The 27,835-nt window shown below is 34.7% G+C and overlaps 2 protein-coding genes across 3 annotated transcripts; one reads left to right on the top strand and one right to left on the bottom strand.

The window, feature by feature from the left end:
• Nucleotides 1-8,227: 8,227 nt before the first annotated feature.
• LOC128552300 (serine/arginine-rich splicing factor 4-like) lies at nucleotides 8,228-8,779 on the top strand. The gene has a single exon (XM_053533334.1). The coding sequence runs from the start codon at nucleotides 8,228-8,230 to the stop codon at nucleotides 8,777-8,779; it is 552 nt and encodes a 183-aa protein (XP_053389309.1).
• A 1,538-nt stretch (nucleotides 8,780-10,317) lies between these two features.
• On the bottom strand, nucleotides 10,318-27,804 carry LOC128552296 (uncharacterized). Of its 2 annotated transcripts, none has more exons than XM_053533329.1 (5): nucleotides 27,656-27,804; nucleotides 27,240-27,368; nucleotides 20,316-20,396; nucleotides 17,038-17,275; nucleotides 10,318-14,247 (listed from the first exon to the last, which is right to left on the bottom strand). In XM_053533329.1, the coding sequence occupies exons 2-5, from the start codon at nucleotides 27,321-27,323 to the stop codon at nucleotides 14,003-14,005; spliced, it is 648 nt and encodes a 215-aa protein (XP_053389304.1). In that variant the 5' UTR covers nucleotides 27,324-27,368; nucleotides 27,656-27,804; the 3' UTR covers nucleotides 10,318-14,002. The 2 variants fall into 2 exon arrangements, with proteins under 2 accessions (XP_053389304.1, XP_053389305.1); XM_053533330.1 differs by having other exon boundaries at nucleotides 27,633-27,801.
• Between the last annotated feature and the right edge of the window lie 31 nt (nucleotides 27,805-27,835).

The raw sequence follows: 27,835 nt of genomic DNA, 5'->3' as shown, positions 1-27,835 counted from the left end.
TCCCCACCCCTACTACGGATATCTCTTTATCTACGCATTTTCCAAATTAAATAATTTACAAAACGCAACATGTAAACAATAACATTGAATTTAGCTATATTCCTGAGTTTGCAAAAATGTAATAACATTAATTTTCATGCGATTATTACAGTAAAACGGCGATTTCCCTTGAAAAATACATATGCCGCCAGGTGGCGCTCTTCAAAGGAAATGTGGACTCTGAACGATTTTCTTTTTTCTCCAAATGAAAGACAGGAGATGTTAGTACATACAGACCTAATATCAGTCTTATATCTCATACTTCGAAATTTTCGTAGGAACCCCGCGAACCACCTTAAGTGTTTCCAACTATTAACTGATAGTATTTATTAAATGATGAATACAGATAAACAGAAAACATATTTCATGCTATAACATTTTCATGGATTATATTTTCTTTTAACATCGCTTACATGAACCATTTCGACTTGGCAAAACATTGTTTCTATTGCATGACTCTTTTTAAAACTGCACGTGGATATTTGAAGCAAACTGTATATTTTTGCAAATACAGTGTTAACTGAACCTATTTCTGTATGATCAGGCATAATTTAAATGATATGTGAAAGATTTATCCATTGATGAATTTAAATTTCTCAGTGTCTTATCTATTGGCACTAGCACAAAACACTGGTGGACACTGGTGGTAGCTTACGAAACGAGTTATATTTGAGGATTTTATCAAAAGGATTGCGTAACCAAATGCGTAATATATTACTTTTTAGTATTCTTTGATAAATACACAAAAAAAATGTACAATGTTTCTACATGTACAAACAATGTTATACTATGGAGAACGCAGACGCTACATGTAATATATCCATACCTGTGAACTAAGAAAGGAAATAAAAAAATAAATGTCTATGAATGTATCACAATTAATTGTTTATTCATAGATATTTCGTGTAAAAATCTTATATTTTTCTTAATTGTAGAGTCATGACACCTGATTCTTTTTCTTGCTTCCTTGTCTTATATTACTGTGTCAATTGACTTTATTATGATCATGATTGTGGAATGTATTTTCAAACCATCCTTGTTAATAAAGTTAGCATGCTAATTTCGGTTTTTATTATCTTCTTGTTTTACCACTGTACAAGTGTTTTACAGATTTCAAGGTTTTATTTCCCCATGGTCATTTAAAGGCTTGTAATGCTTTTGTTTTAACTGTGGCGGAGGCATCTAAAATATGTTATGTTTTTGCTTAATTCACTTTCCGATAATCGATAATCAAAGGTTTGAATATGATGAATACAGTAGAATAGACTGCCTTTCTGGCTCCAGCTGTAAAATTTCATTTGCAGTATCAAATATAGCGCTTAAAATATGCGTTACATCTATTTGGACTGCTGTTTGCATTTGCTTTTAACATAAAATTATCATTAAGGGTATGTGAAAAAAACTTTCAAAACTGACAAAACCAAAATAAGTGTCAAACACAAAACATAATATCTATATTTAAATTACACGTGGGTAACATACTAAGAAATAAACAAACAAGTGTATGTGTAATAGGACAGAAGTTTTAACACTTTCATGTGTAATTGAATTTCGGTCATTTTCAGTATGGACGTCACCATTTTGGAAGCTCTACCAAATGTTAATATAATACGTCTTTTGTCATTGGTTAGAATTTTACTATACTCTATTTTATTGATTAGTGTATTTCATTCGTTTGAGAACCTGTTTATGTCTTAATATTAAACCAATCAATTGTAATATGTTCTACCTCTGACCACATACATAGCAAGACACAACAGTGTATCGGTCGGTTAGATACTGCCACTCTAAAGTCAGTATAATAACGTGTCCGTCAATCCGAGATTATGCTGAGAACCTGTAGCCGCTATTGCATTGGTGCCGAGACCAAAGCATAAACTATTACGTAACACTATTACATATCTATTATACTAGAACCATTGTCGTTTGGACCATGAAAACATGACAGTTGTTTCTTAAATTGTACTGGTTTAAGTCATTCACGGTCGATGGAAATAAATCTAGTAAATATGTTGGAAGATCATCATTTTCTCCTTTGTATACTAAAACTAATTTTTGTATTTTTCTACGGTCAGAAAGAGAAACCCAACCAATTTCGTTAAGAAGTCTTTCTATTGTTACTGAACGCGTTAGTCCAGTAACAATACGCGCTGCTTCAAATTGGATCTTTTCTAATTGATCTTTTTTCATAATTCGCACAGTTATCCCAAACAACAGAGGCATATTCTAGAACTGGTCTCAAATAAGCTATATATATTTTATTTCAGGTGTGCCTTCTAAGTTTAAATTTCAGCGCTCTTATAGATCCTAGTATTTTTGATGCCGACTTTACAATATTAGATATATGTTCATGCCAAGATCCATTTAGATGACACCTATTGATTTTTAGGTCACTTGATTAAAGTTCTCGTTATTACAAATATGATATTACCAGAGTACATGATTTTTCTCCCGTTAATACATGGGCGAATCCAGTGAAAATAGTAGTTTTATTGCAACAAATGGAACATAGAGTAAGAACATCAGGTTGCAAAGCTCACTCTTTAAGTATGTAAAACAGTGAGCCTCAGCAAGAGACGTAGGTAGGTTGTTTTGTATTGGATATATTTCGGAAAAAGCTGTGCATGTAGATGTCTGTAGATGTAGAGTACGGCAATAATATGGTATTGTGTGAAGACCATGGCATGGTTTTTGCTGGTTTACGGTAAGTTCAGACACTTTTGTCTTCTAACTTCTTTTTAACGACGACGTTCTATTTTCGCTGAGCACATTGGACACACTACTTTGACCAAGGTACCGAGGTGATGGAACGATTTGCCCTGCGCTGGATCATATCTGTTATATTTAAGAGAATTGTGTAGTGTGGATTCCAGATGAGGATGGACCAGGGAAATGTTGTAGATCCGAAACTTATGCAAAATATTTGATAAAGATGCTTTATCAAACTACTAGTTTTTTCAAAAATGAAAGTAGTTGTTTCGGTATGGAAATATATTGGACAGGCTGCGGCTCTAGGTTTCCACTTTTGTAACCAAAATGTAAACGTTTGAAATTACGTCAACGTCACAAACTTTGGAGTTTTGCAACATAACAATCAACGGTACCTTTTATTATCTGAAAAAGGCTAATTTACGAGTATTTATGATTTACATGGTAACGACTGAAACGCGTATTTGATAATTATTCTTTTCCGACGATTACACAATCAAATCTCTATACATCTCAATAAAATATATCCGAATGTAAGTTTCTGAAACAGTAATCACGCTTCGTTAATCACAGCAAAATTATCACCTTAATGCTGTGTTTATACGTAAATTTCAATAATATAAACATTACGAAACTTCACAAATATATAGATCTGGCGTTTTTAAAGTCCTTGAGTGTATGTTACTTTGATTATTACTTTTATTATATTATAAATTTTCCAACTGTTCATGAAAAGAAGTCGCTTAAAGGATTTTCCTTTTATCTTCTGACCAGGACAATTATGTGAATAAACGTGAGTGGGACCAATATAAGTATCATTCGAACTAAGTTTGTGAAGATACATCAAACGGTCCATCGGAATAATTATATCTGTCATGTGTTTACGAATCGGATAGAAATATCCGTCTCGAGGGCACCTGCGCATTGGGCGGTTACGAGGCTTGCCTGATAAACACACGACTGATATATTTTCTTGCATATCGTATACATATCAGCTTATTATTCTGACAGATTATTTTTCTTGCATACCGTATTTTAAAATAATAGTATAAATAAAGCGAATAGAAATACTTTCTTTGTAGTACTTTTTCTTATAGCAGAGTATGCACACACAGCGCTGGGAATTAACGTCAGTAAGCAGAAGTGACGACATGACGTTTTAGTGACGCACAATAACAAAGTTCCTATTTAGTTTTATCGTTTATAGCGTAAAATAACGTTTTTTGAATTGAGAAATATACTAAGGAACGGAGAGAAACTATCAACTTGAAGGGACCTGATCTTTTTACATGAATAATATGTAATAAATGCAAAAATCGTTTGTTGTAATTAACAGCACGAGATTCATCTGACATGGGGGCGCCAGATTGGTTTTGTAGGCATGGGTAAAGTCTCCGGAAACATCAGTCCAGTGTGCAAGAAAAAGCTGTCAGTCGTTTTGTATTTTAGTTTTGACTTCGAACAAATAGAAGAGTGCTACAGACCAATAATGGTAAAGATATATCAAGAGGAGAATTTGCTTAAAGGCTTTTCTACTTTAATCTCTGTCGGTCGTCGGACATAACTTGAAAGAGGCTTATGAAAGGATGCCATAAATCAAGTTCACTGAAGTGCGAGAATTGTGCTAAAATACTACAGACCAAGTTTGGCGGACATCCATCAAGTAATTCGTGGCAAAAAGTCTATTAAATGCTTTTATAATTTTAGCTTATATTTAAAGTAGCAACTTAATAATTAGCAATAACCTAACTCTTGTAACTAAGTGTTATCGTTTAAGGTACAGTTGATTTTGCCTTTGCAATTACATTGTACCAGTATTAAGCAACCAGTTGCGTTAACCAGCAAGGCATCAACATTCCCAAATTGAATTTTTGCTCTTATTTCAACGTTACTAAGTCAGCCATCAACCTTCAGTAGCCAGGGTGGTCGCTCAAAACACTGTCTGCTTCATACAGATTTGATTATATATATAACTGATATATCAAATATGGTAAGTTTTGAACATAACTTAAAATAAGCTTGATTTCAATTTTAACTGCCCATATTTAAGAATCAAAACTACTATACATAAATTTTTTGACCTTATTTTCAGCCAAAATGACGTGGTGTATATATTGAAATGTACATAATAAAATAACTTCCTGCTGTCTATTCTACCAATGGAGCTTGACTGTTATAGACTTAGACTTTTACAACGGCAGTATTCCTTCCTGCCTATAATTGATTTTTGGCTAGCCAGTATATACAATTCGATGCTCCAGTGCTACAAGGGCGAAAGTGGTACTTACGCCTTTTTTGCAAAACACTGTATGCCGATAAATTATGTTACTGCCCATCTTTTTAGTATCTTAGCATTAATAATGACGTCATCACCCCAGTTTGTTTCAAGGGCGTAAGTGTGACGGGTTTTTTTATAACATAAAATTGCGTATCTACTATGTCGTCTAGTTTAAGAAAGACCTATGTGACAATTACGCCGTTTTAAAAATGTTGAAAGTTGTATGTCAAGAAATATACAGAAAAGCGTAAGTGGTAGATATAACCTCTTAAATTTTGACAGTCTTAAGACAAGTAAGTGTACATGTAGGGCGTCTGTGTCACTTACGACCTTTTAATTCAAACGAATGGTTAAAGGGTCTGAGGAAGAGCCTCAGTTTTGCCTAATAAATTCTATAGAGTCACCTTTTTCAAATTCACCCTTATGTGAGCGTTTTTGAAATGAATATAGAATTATGGTCATTTTCATTTCTGTTTATATGTTTCATGATAGTTATTCATATCCTTCTTTGATATCAAGAATTAATATTCTGAGTTCATTTTCAGTGTTGTAGGAAGAGCCTCTAGGTTGGACTAATCTCTTCCAGAGGTTCACCCCTTTAAGATTCACCCTTTGCTTTGGAGCGCTTTAGTGAATAGCTATAGATGGAAGTTTCTCTTTTTGGATTGCGTGATACTTATTCTTTGCCTTCCTTTTATATCAAGAATTAATATTCTGAGGTATCGTTTTCAGTGCCGTAGGAAGAGCCTCGATTTTCTATAGAGTCACCTCTTTCTTGTTTTCTTATATGAGCTCTTCTTACGTGAATAGCTAAATACGGAAGTTTGGTCATTTTCATTTATGTTTAAAGGTTGCAGGATGGTAATCCATTTCCTTCTTTTATAACAAGAATTAATTTTCTGAAGTATCATTTTCAGTGCTGTTGGAAGAGCCTCCATTTTGGCCTCATCACTTCCCTAGAGTCACCTCTTTCAAATTCACGCATTGCTTGTTTGTTTGCATATGTGAGTTCTTCAAAAGTGAATAGCTTTATATGGAGATTTCGTCAATTACATTTCTCTTTACAGATTGCATGATTCTAATTCATTGCCTTCTTTCATATCATGAAATAATATTCTGCGGTGTCAATTTCATTGCTGTAGAAAGAGCCTGGAGTTTGGCCTAACCACTTGTATAGAGTCACTTTTTTTCAAATTAAGCCCTTGCTTTGTTAGCTGTTTGGAGCTATTTGGAAGTGAATAGCTGTATATGTGAATTTGGCCAATACCATTTATGTTTATTTGTATCTTGATTGTAATTCATTACGGTTAACTTCCTTTATATTAATGTTATATTAATGTTTTCATTTTCAGCGCTGTAGTAAGAGGCTCTATTTTGGCCAAATGACTTCTATAGAGTCACCTCTTTCCAATTCAATTTTTGCTTTGTTTGCTTATTGAGTTCTTCAGAAGTGAATAGCCATTTCATTTCTCTCTATAGACTGCTTGATAATAATTCATTACCTTCCTTTATATCAAGAATCAATATTCTGAGCTGTAATTTTCAATGCTATAGGAAGAGCCTCTATTTTGGCCTTATCGTTTCTATAGAGTGGCCTCTTTCAAATTAAACCTTTGCTTTGATTGCCTTTATGAGCTATTTAGAAGTAAATAGATTATCTGTCAGTTTGGTCATTTCTGTGTCTGAGGGGCCTCCGTGGCCTAGTGGTTAAGGTCGCTGACTTCAAGTCACTTGCCCCTTACCGATGTGGGTTCAAGCGTCACTCGGGGTGTTGAATTCTTTATGTGAGGAAGCCTTCAAGTTGGCTTACAGTGGTTCTACCTATGTGCCCGCCCGTGATGAAATTATGGACGAAGGGACACCCGGGTCTTCCTCCAACATCAAAGATGGAAGGTTGCCATATGTCCTATAATAATCATAGAAATTATAATCGTGTCCGGTGTGACGATAAATCCAATAAAAAACAAACAATATATTTCCATTTCAGATTATAGTAGAAGTAGCAGTAGTAGTAGTAGCAGTAGCAGCAGCAGCAGCAGCAGCAGTAGTAGTAGTAGTAGTAGTAGTAGTAGTAGTAGAAGTAAGGATTAGGAGCAGTAGCAGTAGCATGAGCATAAGTAAGAGCAGTAGCAGTAGCAGTAGCAGAAGCAGGAGCAGAAAAGGAAGGAGCAGTAACAGGACCAGGTGCAGAAGTAGGTGCAGTAGCAGTAGCAGGAGCAAGAGCAGGAGAAGGAGCAGTAGCTGGATCAGGAGTGGGAACAGAAGCAGTAGTAGCAGTAGCAGCAGAAGCAGCAGCAGCAGTAGTAGTAGTAGTAGTAGAAGTAAGGATTAGGAGCAGGAGCAGTAGCAGTAGCAGTAACATGAGCAGAAGCTGTAGCAGAAGCAGGAGCAGAAAAGGAATAGAAGCAGTTGCAGGAGTAGCAGTAACAGGACCAGGTACATAAGCAGTAGCAGAAGCAAGAGCAGGAGGAGCAGTAGCAGGACCAGGTACATAAGCAGTAGCAGAAGCAAGAGCAGGAGGAGCAGTAGCAGGACCAGGTACATAAGCAGTAGCAGAAGCAAGAGCAGGAGGAGCAGTAGCAGGACCAGGTACATAAGCAGTAGCAGAAGCAAGAGCAGGAGGAGCAGTAGCAGGACCAGGTACATAAGCAATAGCAGAAGCAAGAGCAGGAGGAGCAGTAGCAGAGCAGGAGTAGTAGTAAGATAACGAGCAGTAGCAGGAGCAGGAGAAGTAGTACGACTAAGAGCAGTAGCAGGAGCCGGATTAGTAGTAAGACTACGAGCAGTAGCAGGAGAAGGAGTAGTAGTAAGTCTACGAGCAGTGGCAGGAGTAGAAGTAGTAGTAAGACTACGAGCAGAAGCAGAAGCAGGAGTAGTAAAATAGAATAGAGAGGAGTAGGAATAGGAGCAGTAGCAGGTGCAGGAGAAGAGCAGTAGCAGGAGCAGGCGTAAGAGTACGAGCAGTAGAAGGAGTAGTAATAGGAGCAGTAGCAGGAGCAGAAGTAGGAACGAGGATGAGAAGGAGCAGTTTCAGGAGAAGAAGTAAGATTACGAGCAGTAGCAGGAGCAGGAGTAGTAGTAAGACTACGATAAGTAGCGGGAGCATGGGGTAGTAGCAGTAGCAGAAGCAGGAGTAGAAATAGGAGCAGGAGCAGAAGAAGGAACAGTAGTAGGAGTAGGAGTAAGAGCACAAGCAGTAGAATGGGGAAGAGAAAGAGCAGTAGCTGGAGCAGGAGTAGGAATATGAGCAGGAGCAGAAGTAGGAGGAGGAGAAGGAGCAGTAGTAGTAGCAGGAGCAGGAGAAGAAGTAGTAGCAGTAGCAAGAGTAGGAATATGAGCAGTAGCAGAAGCAGGAGTAGCAGTAACAGTAACAGGAGTAGGATTAGGAGCAGTAGCAGGAGCAGGAAAAGGAGGAAGAGAAGGAGCAGTAGCAGGAGCAGGAGTATGAATATGAGCAGTAGCAGTAGTAGTAGCAGGAGCAGGAGCAGGAGACAGAGTAAGAACAGTCATAGGAGTATGGGTAGAAGTAGTAGTAGGAACAAGAGCAATTATAGTAGGAGCAGGAGCAGGAGCATGCGTAGTAGTAGTAGTAGTAGTAGAAGTTGTAGTAAATATAATCATGATAATGGCGCAAGTGGTAGTTATGCCCTCTATAAGCAAGATGTTTTCAAAATCACCAAGGACTGGTACATAAGACTTTTTAAATTAGTAAACCCGCATTACTGCTACCAATTTTATAACGTCGTAACATAAAAATAGCAATTTAAAATGAAACCAATAACATACATAGAGGAAATATAACCAGAGAATAAATTATTTTTACAAGACTTGCGAAGGATATTCACAATTCATTTCAAAATGTGACTTCAGTTCGTTTTTTCTTATTGCTAGGAAGTTGCAAAAAACTTACGCCTGTATAGCAATGAGGCGTCGAATTATGCTTAAGATTATTTAACACAACTTTACTTTATCTGAGAATCTAGGGAAAATTAACAGCATAACAAAAAGATGTACCAAGCAATGACACCCAATATCTACAGTAAAAAATAAAAGTGTTACCCGGTGACATTTTGATTAATCTGCTTGCTAAATTAACATTACCTTGGGAAATAGATTTTAAGACTTTTTAACAAATCCACCTTTGAACAGAGACTACCTATTTTTAAAGATCGCCTGTTTTATTTCCCATTTTAGCACATCAACAATCCAAAATCGGGCAAGGTAGATTTATAGTTCTTGAATAATGCAATTTTACTCTATCCCCTGTATCTTTTTTTTTTTTTTTTTTTTTTTTGATGTTTCAACAAATCCCTTGAACAATCTTTAAACATAGTAAAAGGATAAATAAGTATAATTGTAAACACGAGACATGGTAGGGTTATGGTTTATGGATATGACACTTTCTCTTTGTATACAGTCTGAATAAAAGTATCCTTTCAGTTCTTTAAGTTATGTCTCGGTCAAAAATTATAAATGGAGATAATTCAGAAACATCTTTGATAGCAAACAAAGAACGTAATGGTTCTTGTACACTGCATTTTCTTTTAACTTGTGTTCTTTGCCATTTAACAGAGATTCAAAAAACAATTCTCGATAATTTTGGAATTATTCTGCAGAGAAAAGTACAATGTGTAAATTTAATAAAGGTAGATAATTTAACAAGTTAGGAAGATAGATTGATAATACATGTACATTACAGTTTATCTTTGTGTCTCCTTTTTTCGTATGCAGTTTGATTAAATTCCTTTTGGCACATTTAGAGAGTACTGCTCCAGACATGACATTTTATAAGGGTAAATAATTCTAAAACTAAGCAAGACAAATGTATGTTTCTTGTACATTGCACATCATCTCAATGTCCTCTCTCATTGTGTGAAGATTCAAGTTTTTATCTGCTGTTGAATTAGAGGTTTAAGATACTTGATTAACACATTTTGGACTAGCAGTTTAGATATTATGAAGTCTGCTAGCCATGCTTTTACCGAATCGAAATATAACAATAGCGATAGAGGGTCGCCTATAAACCATTTGCATGAACTTATTTAAAAATAGGGTCACTTATTTTACTGACACTAATATATTTTACCAGTTTATATAATTATAGGGAAAAGTAGCAACGTCCACTATCGGACATATTGTTTTGAAAAACAGAATAATTTAAACTTAATTTATCCAACATCTGTTTGAATTTATACCGAATTAGATCAAGCGGTTTAGGAAAAATTACTGAGTTTCAGGTTGTCGGCCGTACTCTAGACCAATCGGAATAATCTGAATAATCTTTGTAAAGGTTCACTCAAGAAACATTTATTTGGAGTATTTCAAAATAGGCATGTAGTTTCTGACAATACCATTTTTACGTTTCACTATATGCATACATGTATATCAAAAGTGACAAAAAACCCATGCGGTCATGTTTTTTTTACAAATCTGATTTTGTCCATGCTCGGGTGAGCCAAGATGTAAATATGTTGAATAGTATGGAAGGACGGAGACATTGTTATACGCCACCTGTAACTATGGATTCGAATACTGTGAAAAATGCTATCGGCAACTTACAAGTCCTACTAAATCTTCATATTTTCTAAATTTCCTTAAAATTCTTACATTTCCCAAATATAGTTTAAGCAGTTAATCGATCATTCATGTTTGAATTATATAGATAGATAACATTTTATTTCAATTAGTTGTAGCTATAGACCAGACATCGAATAAGACCAAAGTAGATTAATAGACACTGATCTTCTCTGTGAAGTTAGCAGAATAGCAGAATAACTCCAGCGGAATAGCAGAATAATTCCAGCAGAATAACTTCAGCAAAACAGCAGAATAACTCCAACAGAAAAGCAGAATAGCAGAACAACTCCAGCAGAATAGCAGAATAACTCTAGCAGAATAGCAAAATAACTCCAGTAGAACAGCAGAATAACTCAAGCAGAATAGCAGAATAAGTCCGGCAGAACAGCAGAATAACAGAATATCTCTAGCAGAATAGCAGAATAACTCAGGCAGACTAATCTTTTTTTTTTTTTTTTTTTTTTTTTTTTTTTTTTTTTTTTTTGATTTTACCTCGATTCTGTATGACTGACAATTAAAATTAGCCTTAGACTATTTTTACTGCAAACATGTTACCATTATAATTTGTTAGAAAACTATTTTTGTCTCGCATATTACCTCGCACAATTAACATTAGCAAGAATAGCAGAATAACTCCAGCAGAATTGCAAAATAGTAGTATATGTCCAGCAGAATAGCGGAATAACTCCAGCAAAATAGCAAAATAGAAGGATAACTCCAGCAGAAAAACAGAATAACGGAAAAAGTCCAGCCGCATAGCAAAATAACTCCAGCAGAATAGCAAAATAACTTTTTTCATGTTACTTCGCATTTGTATGCTAATTAAAATTAGCCTAAGACTATTTTTGCTGTAAAGATGTTACCATAATAACTTGTTAGAAAACTATTTTTGACAGTTAAAAGAACAATCTTAAGACCGATTTTATACATTATACGTCTCGCATATTACCTCGCATAACTGACTTTAGCAAGAATAGCAGAATACCTCCAGCAGAATAGAATAGCAAAATAGCAGAACACCTCCAGCAGAATAGAACAGCAAAAAAAAAACAGAATAACTCCAGCAGAATAGCAGAATAACAGAATAGCAGAATAAATCCAGCAGAATAGCAGAACAATATAAAAAAAAGACAAAAAGGCTTAATGATTTTAATTTAAACTCGCATCTGCCATCTGCATGACAATTAACAATACCGCCTAAGACTATTTTTGCAACAGGAATTTATTTTTTAAAAAAACAATAACAACAGAAGTTCACTACTTAGAGAGTCCTTAAAAGTTTTGTGATTTGAATGGCGTTTTATGACAATACTGTATGATGAATACAACGTTCTCCTTCATATATATATATATCACCGCCACAAAGATATTTTCTTTTCTAAGAGTTTTCAAATTTTAGTATATAATTATCTAATTTTAGATATATATAGTCCATGATGCTTTTTCGGTAAGGCCATTTTTTTGTCCCCATTATTGGAACTTACAGGTCATTTTCAAATAAACATTTTAAGAATTTTTTATAGGATTATTATATGTTTTACCCGGAAACTATATCAAAATATAAATGCTCATAGTTTTATATACCAGTTATTGAAATGCTTTTTTGACAACAAAATGCTTTTCAAAAGTTTTTAAACATTTTTCTCTTTTGAACATCCATATCGGTACATTCTACGGGCCGGCACCCGTCGCTGTAAGGTAAAAACAAGTTTTGCCATCAGCGGCCGAGGTGGAAAATAATCCATTCTGTTTGGGTGAAAGGTATACCAATGAAACAGACGTTATGCTATTTTATTTGAGTTGTTCTGATATTCTGCTGAAGTTATTCTGCTTTTGTACTGAAGGCGTTCCTTCAACATACTTAAATGGTTTAGTAACAGTCAATAAAGCAATAATGGTAACTTGTGTGTTGCAAAAGAAAATCTTAGGCTGATATTAACTATGAGCAAGATTATGCGAGATGTATGATGTATAAAGTTGTTATTTGAACAGATTAAAATGTGTTCTAACAACTTATAATGGTAACATATTTACCGCAAAAGTAGTCTTAGGCTAATTTCAATTGTCTTACACAAGCCAGATAAAATAAAAATAATAGCATGTTTTTCTTTTTTAATGATTTTCTACTATTCTCCTGGAGTTGTTCTGCTATTCTGCTATTTTGTTGAAGTTGTTCGGCTATTCTGCGATTCTGCTGGTGTTATTCTACTATTCTGCCGGAGATATTCTGCTATGAAAAGAAAAGAAAAAATATTTCTGTCTACTTGTTCTGGGGGTTCTCACTCTGTCCCTCAGGTCAGATCGCTCTGTGTACAAGTAGAGAATAAATTTCGCGCCCATGTGCCTGCGCCTGTGACCGTGTCAAAAATGAAAAGAGAGCTGTATAGATCTAGTATGATAAGAATATAATAATAATTCTGCTATTCTGCTAAAGTTATTCTGCTATTCTTCTCTAGTTATTCTGCTATTCTACTGGAGTTATTCTGCTATTCTGCTGGAGCAATTCTGCTAGTCTGCTGTAGTTATTCTGCCATTCTGCTATTTTGCTGGAGTTTAACTACTATTCTGCTAGAGTAATTTTGCTATTCTGCTGGAGTTCTTCTGCTTTAGTTATTCTGCTTTTGCTATTCTGCTTTCCTGCTAGAGTAATTCTGATATTCTTCTGGAGTTATTTTGCACTATGCTGTTATTGGAGTTATTCTACTATTCTGCTATTCTGCTGGTGTTATTCTGGTTTTCTGCTGGAGGTATTCTGCTTCTCTGCTGGAGTAATTTTGCTATTCTGCTGGAGCTAGGTTGTTATTTGCTATTCTGCTGGACTTGTTCTGCTATTCTGCTGGAGTTATTCTGTTATTCTGCTGGAGTTATTCCGCTTTTCTGCTGGAGTTATTCTGTTATTCTGCTATTCCGATGGAATTATTCTGCTATTCTGCAGGAGTAAATCTGATATTCTGCTGGAGTTGTTCTGCTATTCTGCATTTCTGCTAGAGTTATTCTGCTATTCTGCTGGATTTAGTCTGCTTTTCTGCTGAACCTTTTCTGCTATTCTGCTGGTGTTATTCAGCTATTCTTATAACTTACGCAACAGATACAGATGCGAGGTAATATGAAAAACAGGTTATGCTGCTATTTTGTTGAGGTTATTCTGCTATTCTGCTAACTTCACAGAGACGTGATCTTCTTTTACTTTATGTTTAATATATTCAAACATTTACAGATTTCAAACACAGCTTCCTTAAAATTTAAGGTGCTAGGTATATGTTTATCGACAAAGGTTACAAAAATATACTACAGTGAGCCGTTTTTCAATTGTTGCTAAAATCGTCTTTATAACAAATGAAAATTGGCCGCACTCTGTAACGTTACCGGTATGTATAAACATTGATTGTAAAAGTAATTTTAAGCACTTTCTTTTTTCCCGCTCCAATGTCCGAGAAACTCTTTCATCTCCTTCCAAAAGTCATGCCCATGGCATGATTTGATATTGTAGCCATAGAATATTCCTTTTCCAAAAATGATGTCAACAATCTTTAATCCCGAGTATTCATGGGAAAGTTCTACTTTCTGTTTCGTTGAAACCATCAGTAAATCTTCAGATCCTTTTGGGTGCAAAAAAATCAAAAGTGTGCGAACATAGTCTTTCTCTGTAAATATAAATGGAATTAAATTTAAAATATATACAACTAAGCAAATCAATAATTAATAAATCGATCAGGGATCATCCACCAGCCCAGCACCAATGTTGATCCTAACTAGGTGTTCGCCCGTGATGACATGCACGATTGCTAGGGTGTCTTTCTCAACTATCAAAAGCTGGAACGTCGCCATATGACCTATAATTGTGGCGTTGTGACGTTAAATCTAACAAAAAAGTATAAAAATAAAATGTTCAAGTAATTCTGAAAAAATAAACTGAATAAACAAACCAGAAGCGAATAATCAATTTAATTGTGATATTTCAGTTAGCCTGTATATCAAAAACAAATTAATCGTCTGCTTATTTAAGTTATTCTATTGTCTGAATGTGCAATAGACCTAAGTATTCGTAAACCTTATGCGTTTGCAAGTGACAACATGCATATGGGTAAGTTCATAGCAACTAGCAAATTATGCATAAAAGCTTTGCAATTGACAACGCCTTTAACACACGAATCGCTTGTTCATGTTCTCAGTTTAAAAAGTTCAATGCAAGCGTTTGCAGAAACTGTTGATAATATTACATGAGATTTTTCAGCGTATATGAGGAAAGAAGATCACGAGTTTGTAACTAGGTAAAGCCACCTATGCAAGACAACTAAGTTCTGGGTTAACTTAAATTGTCCGTGTCGAATTTCTGTCGAAAAGGATCATTTTACAGATCTGATTTTATTTCTGGTCTGTTATTGAGCTGCAGCCAACAAATCACGATTCTGGATTCACACCAACCAAATATACCTTATTAGAAAACAATCAAATTTATTGCGAATACTGAAAGGGAGAGAGAATATAAATACTAACTCGTATTAATTAATGCACACATTTTAATAATAAAAGGATGGAATACACTCAAGTCTTTGAAAGACAGTTCCAAGCCCGTGATCTAAACGATAAAAACCATGAAACTGGAACATATTGAACAAGCAAGAATTCTGGAGTCGCAATAAGCTAAAAGGTGTATAAACAGTTCTTGTAATCTATAGCTGAAATAAGTTAACCCGTTCTAGATAAAGACTAAATTGATAGAAACACATATCACGAGGGCATATTCTGTTGAAGAATATGCCTGGTCGTTAAATAAGTTATGTGAGGGTGTGCATTGTATTTGAACTAAATATCAAACCAGTCGGCCCGTGACGGTAATTTACGAAATGGCCACCATGTAGTACACCGCCTGTCCCGTCACCGCACAATCAAAGAGGAAAGCGTATCGATCAACCGTAAAAGGACTGAACACTAAACATGCAGTGTGCCTCAGAACAATACGGTCATGGTTTTTTTGTAATAAAACGTTTAAATTACTGTGCAGGAGAATTACGAAGTTTGAAAACCACATCTTCATAAAAGGTCGAATTGTGAATACCTTGATGCAGAAGTCTTTCGATTACTTTTGAATTTAATCACAAATTCAGAATTACAGTAATACGATTTAGAAAAAGTGCTGATAATTTCTTAAGAACATCTGCCTGTGTATATGGCGAAAAACTTAACATAGAACCTCCTTCGAAGCAAAACAAGAAAACGTGGAGATTCCACGAAAGTCTAGTTTTCAAATTTTGGCATTATGCCAATATGTGCTGTTTGAACCGCAGTCCATGTGTCCAAAATTTCAAAAGGTGAAACGACCAAATCTTTAGCCCACTGCGACAAATAAGAATGTTATATGTATGCAGATGAATAAAGTTATCTCAAAATAAGGTTTCTGTGTGGAAACCATTTTTTTCTATTTCTAGAAACGGTGACATTGCACTTGACCCGAATGACCCCAAAATACACTGAAGACAGACACTGTTCGACAAGAGATATTTTCACACCATTTTCACTGTCTACATGTGTACCTTGTGGAAGTCAGTTTTCTATTTTCAGTAACAGGAAACTCAAATACAATCCAAAGTCAGTTCTTCAAATTAGCTTTCTACACAGCAACTTTGGTGACAGTATGTCAATCCTAACTAATGTAATAAGCCAGAAATCACCTTTTTTATATCAGTGAAAATAAATCTATTTTTGGATTTGAATTGCGACATTTTTGTGCCGAAAAATCAGTACAGTAGAACACAATTTCAGTTGTAAATGATCAACAATTGTAAATTTGAAATAAAACTGCGTGGATTCGAACTCAGACCCTTGCAGAGATAGCGACTTACGATTAGATAATTGTGAGGCTACCTATGTTCAATCGGATCCCCTAACGGCCCGAACCCTTCCAATTGCATCACCACTACTCCCCCCACCACACCCCCCGCCCACCCCACACACACACCTCGCGACTCCCCTTAAATAGACAAAAAGGAGGTTATGAATAGATTCAACTTAAGCTGTAACTCAAGCAATTATTATCCCAGCTACCATTATTTAGTTATATATATATGCATTTTTGCTGTTTGTTTATAGACAGCGCAAATATATTTTTGTCTTACCAAAGAAACAACAAGATGGACCTGTGGACGTATTATTTGTAATATGGACAAATTAGGTCACTATCTTCGAACAATTTGAAACTGTTCATCTAATACTACCTTCATGAATTTTCGACTTATTCAGTTTAATCTAAAAGGTGAATTGCTATTCTATTAAAGCAATACTTGTAATATTTTTTCAGGTAGTTAAATCAATTATTTAAAACTCTGGTGATTTATATACCTATATTTCATGCATTCCATAAATGAAGACTGCAACTCAGTATCTCTAATATCTACTATCATTTAATAATAAGTGTATCTAATCATTTGCCATACCTTCTAATCCCTGCAGGCACGCATCAATAATGCTTTTCAAACGGTATGTCGATCTTCGGCATACTGCAATAATTGGAATACTACTACATTCATTGATGCATTTCCCTTCTATTCTCTCTTCAGTGCCAGTCACTTTGATAAAGTTGTACATATGGCTTTTCAATTTTTTTTGGACTTCTTTATGAAAATTGACATTTATGTCGAAGTTTTCGGTGTCATACCAGAACACGTCCAGAACCTAGAAGGCATTATGTAACTTTAATTAGTATATGAAACTATTGTCATCTTCTACAATATCTAATAGAATAGTGAGGAGAAAGGAAAGACTGGGTTTTAGGTTAAAAGAAAACTTAAAGATTGTTCAGACACCAAGTATACAAACTTTTGTCATAACGGTTATGGAATCATGGCTAAAATGCCGCTTGCACAGCATAATCATCGCAGCGTGTACCAGTTTTGACTATAGATATTTACTTTACCACATAGCCTTAATTCTAGATTCCCTCAAAGTTTAATAAAATTAAAATGTGATAATAAATTTAGAACAATATTATCTGAATCTTCCTGACCACCTGACGTTTACGGTTATTTCACAGGACGATGTAACCCTAAATGGAAACAAATCTGTGTTTTTATATTGATAGAAATATGTTTTCTCCGTGAGAGGTGTACATTTGTTGAACAGATTTCCTCTGACGAACAGATTATTCAAACCTAGTCTGGCATTATTCTGCTTAGTTCCAATCTATGCTCCCAAAGGATCTTCTGAAATATTTTATTTCACTGAAGAGAATTTTAAAGAAACACCGATAGCATTTTGGACCAGATTTGAAAATACTGTGAACAACCTGAGTATTACTAAATATTCAGTCGAGTCATTGCAATGACAAAAATACCAAGACGTTAACAAATGTAGTAAAGCGTCAACCCCTACCCCCTTCCCGCACCCAACAAACACACAAAAATAGATTAGACAAACCATGTTCCTTTATTTGGTGATTTCGATAAGTCTTGCACTTAATGGCAATGTGTGACCATGAATTTTATGAAGTGTTCAAAGTTTTAAAGTTTCAAAGTCAAACAGTTTAAACAAAATATGAAAAGGTATGAAAAATTTAACTGATTTCCAAGTCCAAAAAGGGCCATAATTCAAAATAGTTGTCAGAATTATATACTCTTGGCTACAGATGGAAATCATGATGATAAACAAGTGTTCAAAGTTTAAAAGTCATATGTCAAATAATTTTGACAAAACATGGACTTGTACGAAAACAAAACCAAATTCCAAGACCAAAAAGGACCTAATTCAGCCAAAATAGATGACAGAGTTATGTACTCTTGCCTAGACATAGAGACTATAATACTGAACAAGTGATAAAAGTTCCAAAGCCATATGTCAAACACATTTTACACAAAATATGAACTGGTACGAAAAACTTAACCAAGATTTTTAAGTCAAAAGAGGCCATAATTCAGACAAAATTCTTGATGGAGTTGTGTACTCTTGCCTTTACCTGGACATGGTGATGGAAAACAAGTGTTAAAAGTTTCAAAGCTTTATCTCAAAAGACTTTGTCAAAATGTGGACTGGTATGAAAAATTTAACCAAGATTTCTAAGTCGAAAGGGGCCATAATTCAGCCAAAATCCTTGATTAAGTTATGTCCTCTTGCCTATAACTGGACATGGTGAAGGTAAACAAGTGATGAAAGTTTCAAAGCTTTATCTCAAACGACTTTGTAAAAATATGAACTGGTACGAAAAACTTACCAATGATTTCTAAGTCAAAAGGGGCCATAATTCAGCAAAAGTCCTTGATGGAGTTATGTGCTCTTGCCTATAACTGGACATGGTGATGGTAAACAAGTGTTGAAAGTTTCAAAGCTTTATCTCAAAAGACTTTGTCAAAATGTGAACTGGTACGAATAACTTTACAAATGTGTGACGCCGACGCCGTGGTGAGTAGGATAGCTCTACTTATTCTTCGAATAGACGAGCTAAAAAAATAAATAAAATCTTACTAGTGGTGTAAAAGCAGATATCGTTTGGATATTGTTTTATTTTCAGATTAACTGGTCCCTAGCTACAGCCTAGCAAAACGATTTGATTAATTTTTTATGAGACCCATCCACGAAACATTTATGCTAAGTGTCTTCTTATTCCACTAAACTCTAAATGCAAACATATGAAACACAAACATGAAAAAGAAAAACTAACCAAACCGCGACATCCACAGTTTTCAATCATCAAGGCTTGAATAATGCTAGCAGATGGTCACACAATGAATATTCTATTTCTTTTTTGTTTGAAATCTGACCATCATTCTCAGATAAGAATATCTTACAAACTTTATTTTTACAATAGCGATATAAAGAAAACTATCCACGTCACTGAAAGCCAAGGGACATCTTCTTAGTTAATACACACAATTGTTTAAGGCACATTCAGTAATGCAGGAATCTATTTGTAATGGTTTCTGACAGGACGGTTAATGAGGATGTTCCTTTCAGTTGCAATGGCTACCAGAGATCTACATTGAATGCAATTGTTATAACAACTTTGAAAGGGATTTGCCAAAGAAACATTCTTGAGACTTCAGTTGAAATTGTCTACGCGTCTAGATTCTAGTTGAATGTGGTTTAGTAAAACATTTTGTAAGATGCAAGGACGAGAAGGACAGTGCAGATTCAACCGCTCATTTTGAGTACCTTGTGCACAGGTCAGCTAACGATATTGAAATTTGGCTTTTTACTGCGCATGACATTGACTTTCGTAATATGTTGATGGATACTGTTCGCCCGACAAAATAGCGTCTTGTGTCAGATCTTTACACCTACATATCACTGCCCTAAACCTTGAAGATAGATCTGCACATTATATGTGCATATGTATATAGGTAACACAATCTAGTCTGTGTTATGACTGGATACGAACAAGAACAGAGTAATTACTATGACGTTGTTTTCATGATAAGAAACATCTGAATACGTCAGGTGTTACAATTTCAACAACATATGATTCGAAGACAGAGAAATATAAAAATATGACTATTAAAACTGAAAATATATAATTCATGTTTTTAAAAGACGTCAGAAAACTTAAGCGTATAAATGTAGAAAAGAATGTCTCACTTGTGTTATTGTAAAAAAGACAATGTACATATTTCTTATATAAAATAACATATGTATGTCATTGATAACCTTTTGTTTAAAATGCTTTAAAATGTATGTGTACATTATACAACCACACAATTCATCATAAAGTGTCATTTAAACTTACCGCTGATTGGTCAGTCGCTATCCCAAGTTTTTGCAAGAAATGCATAATGTGCTTCAATATAAGTCTTCTGTTTTTGAACAACTGAAACATATATACAATATTCTAATATTCGAAAAATATAAGCGTGTGTCTAAAGCAACCTAATCATATAGTTTATGACTCATACTTGTATTCATACGGATATTCTGAAACGCAATGTTTTTACTTCCATATTTTCATTTTATTGTTTACGTTGTAAAATTGCATATGTGTTTTACACAACATTCTTACCTAAAAACATTTTTTTCACTTGATCCGCCCATGTATTTACGGGAGAAAAATCGTGTACAAACATGGCAATTCACGTGCTGTTAATACATAAATTTTGTTTTTGAAATGCTTTGCCAGGGACGTGTATGTATTACTGATCGGATCATGATAGATGAATATCTGGTATTAGCGTAGTGTTTCTTCCATAATAACATTTTTGTAGCCTTATCAAGGTAATAACTGTCAAGTTAAGTCGGCTGCTGTCGGGTTTCACTGGCCGTGTCAAAGTTTGTTTCTTTTTGTAATAACTCTTTAATTAATCCAATTAAGCACTTAAAATTCATTTTTAAATATTTCTACATCGTAAATTCGGAAGAACAAACATGTAGAACATGTCACTTGCCGTAAATCTTTAATGAATCGATTTCAGAATTTAAGAATGTAGACAAAGCTAGTAACATCCGAAAGAACCAGCTTTTACATACAGCATGGTCATTATCCTAAATCAAATCAACAATAGTCACACTCAAACTCAAAACTATTCCAATTATGCAACACATGCCCGGTAGACAGCCGCCACACCGACACAATAGCTCCTATGGCGAATGGTCTGCTTTTGATGGTAGGAAAAGACCCCAGGTGCCTTTCCATGCATTATTTCATCACGGGCTGGCTACGGGGTAGAACCACCGACCTTCCGTAAGCCCGCTGCATGGTTGACTTCCTCACATGAAGAATCCATGCAATGCCCTAGAGAGGCTCGAACCAACATCGGTAAAGGGCAAGTGGTTCTGTTTCAACGACCTCAACCACTGGGCCACGGAAATCCCCTTGGACACTGGTTACTACCTAAATGCCGACTCATATTTATAGAATTAGAGGTGTCCCAAAGACTAACGCTCAAAAACGTATTGTTACATCTAGTACGTTTACAAATCAAAACACAAAAAGTAGACGTATTAATATGCCTTGTTCATATCTGAGCAAATAATGGACGGAAAAAGGTGGTGTTATTTTGGGTGAAATTAGGTAGATATAACTGAAGAATATTATGCAGAATCTAATGACTATGCTATCGTTAGTACATAATGTCGCGCGCTCAATGTCATGGCCGAATAATTAAGATATATGGATACAGTCCATAAAATAAACAAACGTGTTTGTAAGCATGGACGGATCCAAACGGAAGGGGAAGAAGTATTTTATAGAAATATTCCAATGACAAAATGCAATACATATCCGTAAGTACATCAACACGGCTGACCCATTTAAACGAGCTGTACGCACTCCAACTGTATATCAAATAATTTTAATCGCAAACTGCAATAATGCGTAAATTTGGCAAGTGCTATATTCCATTCAAAAATTACTGCATGCTTTAAATAGACATTTGTGAATTAAGACGAAGTGGACTGTGGACACTTAGGACGATCGATATTTTAAGACGGGGTTGGGGGGCGTGTCTCATTTGAATAACATTATGTGCAGACGCTAATACATGCCCATAATGATAAGGTCTGTCTTATCATACTCTGCCGAAGCTGAAGGGACATAAACCTCAAACATTTATGAATAAGCGCACAACCTTAAAGCTTTGCTCATTCATAGGATCCCCTTGACCCTGTAAAAACAGACATTTCCCATTGATTTGTTTGAAAAAAAAAGAAGAAAACAAGTATCTCAGCTGGAATAACCAAACCTCACATAATTACTAATTAGCATATGACCTTTGCTCACGCGTAATATTACCCGCCTTGAAACAGCAAATGTAGATATCTTCCGCTTGATTTGTTTTGGGGGAAAATGAAAATGTTTATGGTTCAAAAAGTATTTCAGCTAGAATCACCAAGCCTCATACAACCTTCAACTAGCATATGACCTTTGCTCACACATAGTATTATACTTTTACCTGGTAAAAGCAGAGTTTTTTTTCCCCTACATTTGGTAAAAAAATGAAAATGCTTAATATAATTATAAGTTTTTTATGCTAGAATAAACAAATCTCACATAATTATTTATTAGCATATGATCTTGACTCACATGTAGTACTGCCCTCTTTTACCCTGTAAAAACAGATATTTTCCCCTTGAATTGGGGAAAAATAGGGATTTTTGACGGTATCAAAGTAACCTTTTGATGGATCTTCATGAGCCTTTTCGGCAGTAGTGCACATGCAATTTTGTCAGGATCTCTTTACTAACCAGAGTTACTGCCCTTTAATTATTTTAAAATGCACACATAGTCCTCCATTGATGGATCTTCATGAAACTTATAGACCACTACAAAGCAGAGTTTTACCCCTTGAATCATAGATAATCCAATTCCATACTATTTCCAGATTTTATAAAGTCAAATATTCTAACCAGGTTTTATGAAGAACGAAAATAAATCATGGCTTCTAGTGTGTTAACGATGTTTTTCTATAACTTCACCTTATGACATTAATTTTTGATCGCAGATAATCTAGTTTCAAAATCGATGTAGATGTTTTTAAGATAAACATTCTGAGCAGGTCTTAGATCCAGTAGAAAAAAATGGAATCTAGAGCGTTAACGATGTGTTTTATGATATGACCTAGTCACATATTGTCTAAATTTTCAACATTCTAAGTCTCATTACGGTGGGACTGGAACTTCTAGAGTGTTATCAGTGAAAATGTGAGCGACGAATGACGACTGACTAAGAAGAACAACGATCACGGCGCTACAACAATAGCTCTCTTTATGCTAAAATGTGCTAAAATCTTGTGTGCGCACCCTTAATTTTAAATAATATCATTCCCACACAATTTCTTGACGGTCGTTCAATACTTTTACCGATATGTATATTGCAAATTTTCTTTTGACAGACAGACGGACGAACAGACGAAGCCAAATATACATCCCCTAACGATAGTGGTGGCGTAATAAGCCAGGCATATCACCAATTACGCATTTTTCCTACTACACTTAATAAAATGTTGAAATTTTCCCCGTAAAAAATCAATCGGAGTTCACAGTCCGCTTCGTTTTAAATCGCAAATGTCTAATAGGAAGATAAGTAGTCAGGCTGGTTAGACCTAAAGTAAGATCTGATTGAAAACTTTCCTGTATATCTTAATGCCAAAATATTACCAGTCCGAGATTGGACATTAAATATTTAATGGATATACATTTATATTGTGGATTTAAACATTTATCTTTAAAGAGAGAATTTATATTCTTTGGATAAACTATCCGTCTGAGATTTGGAATTATCATAATTTGATTTAATATCTCCAGGACAGGATTTGGATAATCCTTGCGTATTACATTTGGATTTTACGGTTCCGCAACAATTTTAATGTATCTGATTTGTTACTTTGTTATTGTTGTTAGTTTTTGGTCTGTTTTTCCGAAACGTTAAAAGTCTATTGTTTTAAGTAACAAGCAATTGTTACACGCACTAAAACACTGCAACGTGCCTGTTTTACAAAATTTGTTCCCTGTGAAATTTTACATGAAGGCTAGTTTTCAATTGTGTTTCATTTACTTTTTCAAACCAAGCTTTTTTGTTACAGCTTTTACTTTTTTATGTAACTGAAACTCTGAACATTTAAAGCAAGACATTTTTTTATAAACTGCATCTTATTCTTACAAGTAGTTCACATTTTGTGTCGAAACCCCTTTCACAAAAGAATTGTGAAAAAAATGAACATCTTTATTCAAATTAGAATTGTATGAGCAAATAATACCTACCTGACATTACTGTAAGAAATATATTCTGTTCGGCACAGCATTTAACCCGTTCTATAACCGGAAGTAAAACAAAGTGACCTTCACGGTCACGAAAACTTCCTTTAGAAGCACAACGCTTCAGTGTCCTTGTAGGCGTAAACAAGTTGCTGGAAACGAGATACTAATGGGGAGGATGGGTGGGTAAACGCATGTCAGGTAGGTATTATTTACTCATAAAATTCTAATTTGGATACAAATTCATTAATAACCTATCTGACATTATCGTAAGGATTTTCTAGATTCCAAAGCAATGCCATGCCATGAGAGGAGGGAAATCTGTTTCCAACCCTAAAAACATTCGAATCATATATATGAATACTAATAAAACGACAAATAAATGTAAGTTTTTACCTTAGTTAATTTTCAATTATATTGTATTGTTTATATGAACATCCAATAATAAAATACCATGGTCTTCCCACTGTTTTAATATACAACTATTACTGTAATATCCCCTATACACATGACTGCAATCCCCAAGTCTACTGGTTTAAATAAAGCACTGCTCCAAATCCGAGCAAACCACCGGGAGAGATAATTAACATTAACTTGTTTCAAACAGTGTTTTACAAATGTGGTCTCTCTTGACCAGTCCGCTGACTCCATAATTTGCTGAAAGGATGCTTCTTTAAACATTTCCCACGAATGGTTAGAATGTCCAGTTACACAACCCATTGACTGATTGGACTTTTTATAACAGTATTGTATAGTACTAGTTATCCATCTAGATATTGTATTGGATGAAAATGGCTTATGAGGTTTGTTGACTGCCAAAATATTTTCAAAAAAGAACACGTCTGATTCACAACGAAACTTCTCAGTTTTCTTTAATACGTATGTCAGAGCCCTTTATGGGTCCACAAATTTATCTCTTTTGAATGCAGGTATAAAAAATGACCTTTTTACATGACTAGGTATATCTGTCTTTAATAAACCAGTTCTAAGAACTCTGATAATGATTTAGGTGCATTTACGGTTTGTTCTCGAAGCTGTAAGGACTGTAAATCACTGCATCTTTGGAAATTAGAGACATCAATTTAAAACAGGTTTTCAAGGTTTCAAATTTCAAAAGCAGCATCCTTCATAGGTTCGAATGAAGTCTGTCTTAAACAACCTAATATTTTCTTCACATCTATCAAATTAAGGAGCTACATTTTGTAAATCATTTAAAAAATTCAACAAATTGATTTTTCTTCTGAGATAAAAGAAATAATTCTATTACATGAAAAAAAAAGAAAAACATTTATGCCATTCCTTCTTTAAAGACTGAAAACCCTTTAATGTCTGGCAAACAAATCAGACTACTTTATTCAATAAATACGTGTATCAGTTGGATGACAGCTCATATATTATTCACACTTATTTTCAAATAATAAGGCCTGTTGACAACGACAGCAAGTCAAAATCTATTAAAAATGTCTGGTAATTTTCGCTCATATAATTCAGATTACATCAGGGCAATAAAACTCACTTAACGCTCCCCATTGAGCCATGGATGTGCATATAATAATTACTGATGATCGGAAAAATATCATGACTAAATCTATAATCTAGTTTTTTATGTGTGATGGCAAAAATATATGTCATTTGTTTACTGTCTATTCTAAAAATTCGTCAAATATAGGTATTACGGTAGATTTCCACCTAACGGGCACGCCAAAACAACGGGCACGCCGAAAATTGCGGCCACTTTTTCAAAGTACAAAATAAATTTGTTCTTTATTCATTATAGATATTAACAAGTACAGCGGGCACGTCGCTAATGCGGAATTGTGGCCACTTTTTGTGGAACAAATTGCTTTTTCTCTATGTCTAACTGACCATAACTACAGGCAGATAAAAAGATGGACCCAGACATCCTTATTTATTTAACACATTGACCTTGTTTATTTAACACGGGATAAATGATCCCCTGCCTCGGGCAATTTACAACAAGGTTCATCGATCAATACATGTGTATTTCAATCAGGTACACTTAATCGGTATTGCCTGTACGCTTGTTTAACAAATGTAAGAGCAAATTCAAATTCAAGCGTTTACAGATCCATGATGAAATGCTGAAATTATTTTGTCAATTTTGTTGTGAAAACTTTAAATGTTGAGCAATTAGCAGCAGTTATCCTCATGTAAGTATCATTTTAACCTTTTTGATCTTAAAGAAGAAATTAATTGTATTGAATGATATGATAATTGTGTCAGTTATGCAGGGGATTTTTGTTCTTTATTTTGGTTTGTAGGCCTAACTGACTTTATTGAATATAGAAAATTATGAGTCTATGACACTACATGTACATAATTAACCCAAAACATGGATTAAGATCAAACTCCACATCCAAGTCAAACATATAAATGAGGGATTTAAGTATGACACTACATGGTTATATCTAGAAACAACATTATGACCTCATAGTACAATGGTTGTTGACCGGTCAGTAACACGTGAAATCTCAAATTCTCTATTAAGACCAGACCACTACTAAGGCCACTTTTGGTCAGACCGTTGGGTGCCCTTAATAGAGAGAATCTACTTTCTTAATCTAATAGAAGTAGGTATGCAGCATTATGTAATAAAATACTGCACATTCACTACCTAATTTGACCTCAACAAGTACTTCTGGGAGAGAGGTTTGTCCTCCATTGCAGTGTTTTATAGGGAAACAGTGGTTAAATCAGATATCGGTTTGCACTCTAGCGACTATTGTCTGGCGGAATGGCGCTATGCGGGCGACCGACCAGACAGATTTACTTACGGACTACTTTTCTAAACTCGGCGATGGAGAACAAAATACACAAAAAACGTTCCTGCTTAACAACACTGTTTGTAAATGATGAGGTCGCGATTTTTATTCTTTAGTAAAGTCATATTCTTTGCGTCATTTTGACATGTATCAAACAAACAAACAAAAATTAAGAAACATACCAAGATGGAAAATATACCAATACCAATTATCCACACGGGTCTCAGAATATCAACTTCTTTCTTTTGTAATTCTGTTGACTGCATTCCAATTCCACCTTGACAGCGCTTAATTATACCTCTTCGTCGATTCTAAAAAAATTGTTGAAAAAGATAAGTTACGAGAAAGGAAATGTAGGAAGTATCCAATAAGTGTTTCGAACATTCTTTAGTTTTCTATTATTCACATAATGCTTTGTAAAAAAGAAATGTTAAAAAGAATAGCAAACAAATTCACTAAATCCCTACTTCAACCAAGTTGCTGTTTTAAATGTGTCTACTTAAATACTTTCCACCTCTCCGCTAAAATATTCTAAAGTTAAATCACCAAATACTGAAATAATTGTAGATGCGTACTGAATTTATTTTGTTATACTAACATCTTTAAGAAATCATCCAAAGATATCACTTGCATTTTATTCCCATGTTCGCTAAATTTGCTGCAACTTAAATGCTTATTCCTAACATTAAGAAATTAGTTAATTACGCTTCAATTCACAAAGTTAACACCGTTTGTAAGGTTGAACTCGTGCATTGGTCTGCTTGATTTAATAGAGTAT

This window comes from Mercenaria mercenaria, unplaced genomic scaffold, assembly GCF_021730395.1.
Source record: "Mercenaria mercenaria strain notata unplaced genomic scaffold, MADL_Memer_1 contig_2249, whole genome shotgun sequence".
NCBI lineage: Eukaryota > Metazoa > Mollusca > Bivalvia > Venerida > Veneridae > Mercenaria > Mercenaria mercenaria.
Note: the sequence above shows the minus strand (reverse complement) of the source record. Positions and strands in the feature narration are given on the sequence as shown.

What these genes read in the sequence shown, in the direction of transcription:
- LOC128552296 (XM_053533329.1), bottom strand. Translation starts at nt 27,323, where the DNA reads ATGCAGTCAACAGAATTACAAAAGAAAGAAGTTGATATTCTGAGACCC. An exon ending in TAGCGACTGACCAATCAGCG is followed by an intron (nt 17,276 to 20,315) that starts GTAAGTTTAAAT and finishes AATGCCTTCTAG; the next exon opens with GTTCTGGACGTGTTCTGGTA. An exon ending in GTGCCTGCAGGGATTAGAAG is followed by an intron (nt 14,248 to 17,037) that starts GTATGGCAAATG and finishes TTATATTTACAG; the next exon opens with AGAAAGACTATGTTCGCACA.
- LOC128552300 (XM_053533334.1), top strand. Translation starts at nt 8,228, where the DNA reads ATGGGGAAGAGAAAGAGCAGTAGCTGGAGCAGGAGTAGGAATATGAGC.